The 7,949-nt window shown below is 47.3% G+C and overlaps 1 protein-coding gene across 1 annotated transcript; it reads right to left on the minus strand.

The window, feature by feature from the left end:
* Positions 1 to 4,173: 4,173 nt before the first annotated feature.
* Positions 4,174 to 7,647, minus strand: HRH3 (histamine receptor H3). Its single transcript, XM_059480901.1, has 3 exons — positions 7,434 to 7,647; positions 6,837 to 7,003; positions 4,174 to 5,984 (listed from the first exon to the last, which is right to left on the minus strand). Exons 1-3 carry the CDS (start codon positions 7,645 to 7,647, stop codon positions 5,106 to 5,108), a joined length of 1,260 nt encoding a protein of 419 aa, XP_059336884.1. The 3' UTR covers positions 4,174 to 5,105.
* Between the last annotated feature and the right edge of the window lie 302 nt (positions 7,648 to 7,949).

A 7,949-nucleotide genomic window follows, 5' to 3' on the forward strand; every position in this document is an offset into this window, starting at 1 on the left:
AGGAGGGATGTGTTGGGCATTTTGGTCCTCTGCTGAGGTTTTGTATTGCCCTGGTGCTGTATTCTTCCAATGACAGTCACATTTGACTTCAGTCTTTTCCTTACTTTGAATTAGCTGTGTGTCAGCATTCCTCTGCCCACACAGCTCCATAAAGTTTTTGCAACCTTCATTTTGGTTAAAAATTTTAATGACACCAACAAAAGACCTTTTTCCTTTCATGAAAGCTCTTGGATAACAGTTTAATTCCCAGAGCACTGACCATAGGCTTCGTAAAAGTATTACACATATTATTTTATCCCTGTATATTTTGAATACAAGCTGTATCAGAGGTATTAAATGGTGTTTTAACCAGAGTGGTCTATTAAATTTGTGCTTCTTAGAATCTAAGGTATAAATTATTTTCATAATGGAGGGTGATTGCTTTGTCAAACTGTTCTCAGTTCATGGACACTGCAGGGTGTACTTGCAGCCTTGTGTTCAAGGGTTTATATGCAACCCCCATTATTGTTTGTTCTTCAATAAACAGCTTCTAAAGGCTAAAGTCGTGTGTGAGCTGTGAGTTAACAGCTAAAATATTTGCCAGAACTCTTGTTGCCTTCCTGGTAGAGAGGTTGTTGTTTGTGAATGCTCAGAGAGATCTTGAATGAGATTATTAACTACTTTGCAATCAGTTTTCCTTCAGTGTTAATTGTGCTGCTAAATCCTAGGATATTGTGTTAAAAATAATTCCAAAGTCGGTGTCACACCACAGACACATTTTTGTGTTTAAAAGAACACATTTTTGTGTTTAAAAAAACACATGTTTAAGCTGTGGGTCCAGTTTTGCCGCGAAGCCTTTACAACCCAACCAAAGTTCTTGCTTAGTGCCTCTAAATCATTAAAAAAATAAAAATCAGGTAATAGCATTTTAAAAATTGAACAATAGTCTTGTTCTTCCCCCACAGAAGTGCACACATAGCTCTACCTATGATGTTTGGTACTTGGATTAAGTGTTAGCTCCCTTTTGCACCCAGACTGTGCAAACACATTGTAAATGATGGAGTAAAAGTGTGGGGCCTGTAAATAAGTAATGCTCGTGCATCCTTAGCAATAAAAATGGTGCTGATTGAAGGAGCCATTGACATTCTGAGCTTGCAACAGGAGGTGCAGGGACAGAGCTGGGTTTTCTTGCCTTTGAGGAGCTCACAAGTGTTCCTCCCTCAGGTAGTGCGGGGTTTGTTGAAGTAAATACCAACAATAGTTTTAAATCTCAATAAATGGTGGTGCTGGATTATAGGTGAGACCTTTCACCCTGCAGAACTCCTAATTGCTGTTCTAAACCCCCATAATTCCTTAATCCTGCAAATGCAACTATATTGACAGAAAATTGTTCTAAGGAGGAAAGGAGGAGGCTTAAAGGTTAAGGGAGCAGAAAAGTGCTGTGAGTTCCCTACTGTCCACAGGAACATCTGTGCAATCTTGCATGAAAGGCTGGCTTTGTGGTGTCAGAAATTGAGAGCTTTTCTCTTTTGTGGCACTCATCCAGGGCAGCTCTCAGAGTTTTTATTCTTGTCTGCAATTCTCACTTCAGAAGGAAAGATAACACTCCTTACTGTGCCTCATCTATTTGCAGAACAAGCTCTGCAGAGTGCAGGAGGTCTCTTTTAGGACCAGATCTGTACTGCAAAGTTGTGCTGGTGTCACTGCTCCACAGATGGGGTTGTGAAAAATCAATCCCCTCTCACAGAAATCACATTGTTCAAGTTCTTTCTGGCAAGGATATTAACCCCTGGTCTTTCCATCCTAGTTCTGCTGTGAAAATGAATGGTCATTTACAAACCATTAGCATTCTTTCAAATCAAAATATAATCACATCTTGCTACTTTCAAAGCCCTTCTCTGCCAGCAAATCTCATTAATTATCACAGACAGGTGTTTTTCAACAAAAGATCCTTGCATTCTCTCTTCTTCTCCAGCCTCCTACTTGAGCTAATGAAGCTTCAGTGATGTCTGTGGAACAATGGAGCAATTTCTGTAACTGCAGGTTGGAGAGAAAAAATAAGGGATGGTAATTGAGGAGGGGCTGGAGGAGAGGCTGAGGAGCAGAGTTCCTCTGTCTGTGCAAAGAGATCTCTCATTACTGGTGATTAGGGAGGAAGCATTTAGAGAGACAGAAAGAAAGTAGCTGTGCTAAAATTAAAAATGTTTTTTGGTAGTTTATTGATATGCAGATGCTGCTGTAGGAAAAGACCACAGACCTCTTTGGGGCAGCCTTTATGTCCTCGAGTTAATGGAGATTTGTACCAAGAGAGGGGAACTGGCATCACCTCCACTCTGCTCCTGTGGGAAGTCTCTTATCCAAAAAGCTCCCTGGCATGACTTGCAGCTGCCTGAATGCTGTTTACCAACACTCCCTGCATAAATTGGATGCTTCTCCCTGGAATTAGCCAGGTTTCTTTTCTCTGTGGAGATGAAGCCTCTGTGCTTCCCCAAATATTTGAATCATATTAATTATTACAGCAAGTCCTCCTTCATGGCTGTTGTAAACAGGTCCTGCCTGCTTAGCTTATGCCAAGACAATAGGAAAGAGGCAATTTTTTAGCCTGTAAAAATAAATGATACGCAGGTGTTTTGCTGGGCTGGATGACAAGCACCCCTGCCTCATCCAGTGGTTCTGCATTTTCATAATTCATATTGGCTCATGCCTAGAAGCTCCCCAGTCACTGCCTCTTCCAAATGCATACAGACATTTATATTCTGAACACTGACAATCAGCAGAATTCAAATACTCTTTTAAGCATATTTGAATTAGTCATCAGCTACTCTGAAACTTCAGAGCATCTCCCAACATTTTCAGTATGAAAACCAGGCTCAGGTGTGACCTCATGTCCAAGCATAAATAGTTATTTTTCCTTTTTATCTGACAAAGCAAGAGCTCTTATTTCAGGAAGGAATATAAGTATCTTCCCTGCAAAATCCAACAATGAATAAAATTACCTTCAGCCAAGTATAGATAATTTTGCCCACATGGAGGTCAGAGACCATGAAAATACTGTGCAAAAGGAAATGCACTCTTTTCTTCCCTCTGGGAAAGGAAGGTGTCACACCAGGCACCTTTTTTAATCAGAATGAACGATCTAGTAGTTGCACCTCTCCTGTTGAGCACCTGAAGAGAACTTCAGCTGGAAACTGGTGCCTTGGGCACGTTATGGCTTTGTCATTTTTAAGTAAACCAGTGAGGTTTGTGAGTTATAGGAAGAGTTATTGCTGATGGACCCTCTCCAGATCCCAGCTGCGTGTAACACGCTCTGGAAAAGACCAGAAGCTGGAGAGAACTGAGTGATGTGCACTCACCAGACCCTCAGGGGGCTGTCAGGAACCTGCTCACAGAGGTAAGAGACACTCAGCTGTTCCAGGAGCTGGTTTATCTGTGACATGTATATCTGCCTCCTCAGGTAAACCCGTGGATGTTCTGCTTCCAGTTGGATTTTATCAGTTCTGACAACAGCTTTTTCACCATAAAATATGCAGCAAGCTTCTTACAAAAATACTTTATTGAAGTTTTCAGAAGGGAGCAGACACAGGGAAAGGTACGAGCAGGCTCAACATTTATCCTGTCAATTCACAGCACACATACTTTGAGGGGTGAGTTTTAACCCATATATAACAAACTGACAGAACATGTCACAAGTCTGAAATATCACACACACAAGACAAGACATCATTTAAAACCTGACTTCAGGTGACAATACTGATCTACTTGACAAATATCACTGAGATACAGTCTGATGGCATTTTCTTTTTACTTTTAGCAGCAGCCAAAAGCAGTTTGCTCGCAGCAGCAAAATGTCATTGGTGATCACAACATCATAAGCTTTGGGGTTCTGCTTTACCACATTTGGGATTCTATTTGTAAATGGAGTTTTCAGACTTAGGATCTTGAGCTCCCCTGTGCAATACTGTTAAATACGAGCATTTGCCATGGCAACTAATTACTTATTTGTGTTACTACATCTCTGAGCAGTGCCAGCAGTGGAATTAATCTGCTTTTTGGTCATACTGCCTCTGTGCCCAAAGAGGCTGCAGAACAAATGGGCAGCTGTGATGAAGCATGAGATGGGAAGCAGAGTAAAATGACCAGGATTTTTTGGTAGGACCAAGGCTAGAGCCCTGGTCTCTTGAATCTTGTGCTCTGTTTAATTAGTTGACAGCTCTAAAGAAAAATTTCAAATTAAACAGTAAAAGAATTGAAGGTTGTGTTGACTGAATCAGCTCAAGCCAGGTCTCCAATGAAATGAGGTATTTTAAAAGAAAGAATGCAAGATTTCTGAAACTTGAAAAATTTAAGAGGTCTGAAAGGAACATTTTAAAAAGGAACATAACAAAAACAACACAAGATTTGCATCTATCTGAGCTTGTCATTCCCTAACACAGTGCCAGAAGAGTATCTTTAAGATCCTGCAGGAGAGATTTGAGGATGTCTTTGGGTTGTCAGGATGGAGCCTGTGGAGAAGCTGGCACTGTAAACTCCTTAGGGCAGAGATCTGTCCCTTCTTGGGGTGTGGAAAGGACATCTATTGCACCCCATGAAACAGGGATCCAGATTATGACTGTAACAAAAATAGAAATGAGATGTTTTCCTTCTGAGGTTTGTTCTTTTCTTTCTGTATCATCATAATCCATGTGTAATAGGTGTGAAGAAAAATCTCTCCCATTTATGAGGAAGATCAGGTCTGCCAACAGCTAAGCTGTAGTTTAGCACACTAGTTTAAGCCAGATATTTATTTTTATTAGCTCTTTCTTTTCAGTTTTCAGTTTATTGGAGCTAAATGCTGGTGCTGCTCAGGCTGACTAGGTGGCAGCAGAGCTCTTTTGTGGCACCTGCAAGTGGCGGACGCAGATTTCCCTGCCCGTGGTTAATGTCAATAAACCCCTTTATATTTCTCTGCGGTGGGATTTTGTTGTTGATGAACTAAAATAAGTTAATTGTGGGCTCTCTTCTGCCTTCCTCACCTGCCCCACACCGCTGCTCCTGGCTTCTTCCAAGGACACAAGCTCCAGTCGCACACCAGTACAGCAGAAGTAAACCAAGGCTTGTCTCATCCTCACACTGGGCTGGCTTCACCCTCAGTAGTTCTGAAGGGCATAGTGAGGCTGAACCTTCAGCTTCTTGGGGCAAAGGAGTTTAACAAAAGCCCTCCTGAAGCTGGAGTGGCAGAGAGGGTACAGGACGGGGTTGACAGCTGAGTTGATCCACAGCAGCCAGAAAGAAGTCTCATACCAGAACTCGGAGATGCACTGGCCGTGGCAGCCAGCGCGGATGATCATCAGGAGGGTGTACGGTGCCCAGCAAACCCCAAAGATGCCCACAATGATGGCCAGTGATTTGGCCACTTTCTTGTCTCTGGAGAGCCTGAAGTGTTGGGTTGTGCTCTGGGACACGATCTTCACCCGTTTCTCTGAGGACAGAGTGGAGGCTGAAGTTTTGCAGCTCTTTTTGTCGCAACACTTGGGTTTCCTGGAGCTCTCCGAGCTCATTTCCAGCAGGTCTTTGGCATCCAGGCTGGAAGTGGAGGCTGCTGCTTGAGCTTTGCTCTTAGAGAGGTCGAGGGTTTCAGCTGACTCCTTCTGCTCCCACTTACAGCATTTCAGAGAAAGCTTTGCCTCTGGGCTCCTTTCCATCTCCTCAGTGAAGGACTGGTTGTGCACTTCGTGGAGAACGTCCAGGCGCATTTTGGTGCGTTTCTGGATGTTCAGGTAAATGCTCAGGTTGAAAAACATCACGCTGATGAAAGGGGTGAAAAACTCCAGCGTGGAGGCTGTCATGAGGAAATACCAGTTGTAGAAGAACTCGGCATAGCATTCCCCACTGGGGATGATGCTCTGGCCTGATATGTACTCCCAGCTGATAATGGCAGGTCCGTACAGCAGGAATGCCAACACCCACACCATCACCATCTTCAGCACTGCTTGCCTGGTGTTGCCTTGCTGGGCTCTGTAGGCGACCTGCAAGAGGAAAGCCTTGTCTTACACACAGTCCCACACCCCAGCTGGCTGAGGCTCCTCACAAATGGACTATTAGCAATCCTGGTAAAGTTGCTAGGCAATCCCCCAGCAGTGCAACAAATTGATATGCCATAGGCAACAGGAGCAATTGCTAGATAAATCACACTCTTACAGGGAAGATTTAGAACACTCATTTTACAGCTCCAAAATATGGTGTCTGCTAAGTGGAAATTTACTGGTTTGGTTGGAGCTGGCAGCTGTCTGCACCCACCACTTACTGAGCTGTCCCAGCTCCTCCCTGTCAGTCCCAAGGAGAGGGACTTGACCAACTCCTGGGCTAAATCTGTGTTGTATTTGCAATCAGGGAACGAGCAAACAGCAGTGGGTCAGATCTGCCTGGGAACTGCTCATTACCTCCTGCAAAAGGCCAAACATTTTGATCTCCCACACTCTCAGAGACCTCTCCACATTCCCTGCCACAGCTGGCAGTGCTATTTACTGCCGTGAAGCTGCGAGTCTGACTGCAATCCACTTGTTTGTCCTGGGGATAATAAGCTCTTGCAAGTTAGTTTACAGTCTGCTTACCTGGCTGGCTTGCTTGTACACTACTACCCTGTCACCTGGGAAGGGAACACCTGCACAACGGGGACTGAGCCTTAAGTGATTTAATCATGCCAGGAATGCTAATCTGAAATCACAGCTGAATTTTGCATTTGTGGATGGTTATTGCCTCCCAAGCTGAAAAATTCATAATTTCTGGAGGATTCAAAGAACTTTTAAGTATTGCAGACAATCTGGAGAATAAAGCAGGCGGAGAGTTATGTCCCTCTCAGCTGTCATGACAGGACTCACCGCTCTTGTCACCGAGAGGAACCTGTCGTAGCTAATTAGGACGATGTTGAAGACCGAAGAGGTGCACAGCAAGTAATCAACCACCAGCCAGAGTTTGCAGAGGCTTCTCCCGAAGATCCATCTCCCCGTCAGCACATAGGGCACGTACAGGGGGATGCAGAAAGCGCCTGCAAGCGGAGGGGTCGGTCCCGATGAGAGCCGGGCTCTGCCCGGGGGGACCCGCGGGCGCCGGGGGCTCCTTCCCTGTGCGGGACCGGGACAGCGGGAGGGGAACGGGACTGCGGGAGGGGAACGGGACTGTGGGAGGGGAGAGGGACTGCGGGAGGGAACCGGGACTGTGGGACGGGACCGGGACAGCGGGACGGGACCGGGACAGCGGGAGGGGAATGGGATAGCGGGAGGGGACCGGGACAGCGGGAGGGGACCGGGACAGCGGGAGGGGAACGGGACTGCGGGAGGGGAACCGGGACTGTGGCACGGGACCGGGACTGCGGGAGGGGACCGGGACTGCGGGAGGGTGTCGGGGGCAGGAGCGGGGCCCGCGGGAGCAGCCGGGCAGCCCGAGTTGCTGCCGTGCCGGTGCCGGTGGCACTTTACCTACGAGGAAATCCGAGATGGCCAGGTTGAGGAGGAAGAAGTTGTTCTGGGTGCGCAGGCTGGAGTCCGCCACGAAGGCCAGCATGACGAGCGCGTTGCCCGCCACGGTGACGGCGATGAGCAGGGCCATGAGCGCGCCCAGCGCTGCCGTGCCCGCGGCCGCGAAGCGCCCGGCGGCGGCGGCGGAGCCGTTCAGCGCCCCGGCGCTCTCCATGCCCGCGCCGCTCCCGCCGCGCCGCCGCCGCGGGGCTGCTGCCCCTCCCCGCCCCGCCCGCTCCCGCCTCCCGCTCCGGCCCCCGGCACCCTCGGTGCCCCCCGAGCAGCCCCGAGACCCCCAGAGCATCCCTAAATCCGCCCAAGCGTCTCTCTGCGTGCCGCGAGAGCAGCCCTGAGCATCTGCACAATCCCACGGAGCTTCTCAGCCCGGGAGCACCTTTGTACTACCCAGAGCATCCCTTCATTCCTCCAGGGCATTCCCGAGAATCCACACATTCCCCTCTCAACCTGGTAGCATCC

The sequence above is a fragment of the Ammospiza nelsoni genome, chromosome 12 (assembly GCF_027579445.1).
Source record: "Ammospiza nelsoni isolate bAmmNel1 chromosome 12, bAmmNel1.pri, whole genome shotgun sequence".
NCBI lineage: Eukaryota > Metazoa > Chordata > Aves > Passeriformes > Passerellidae > Ammospiza > Ammospiza nelsoni.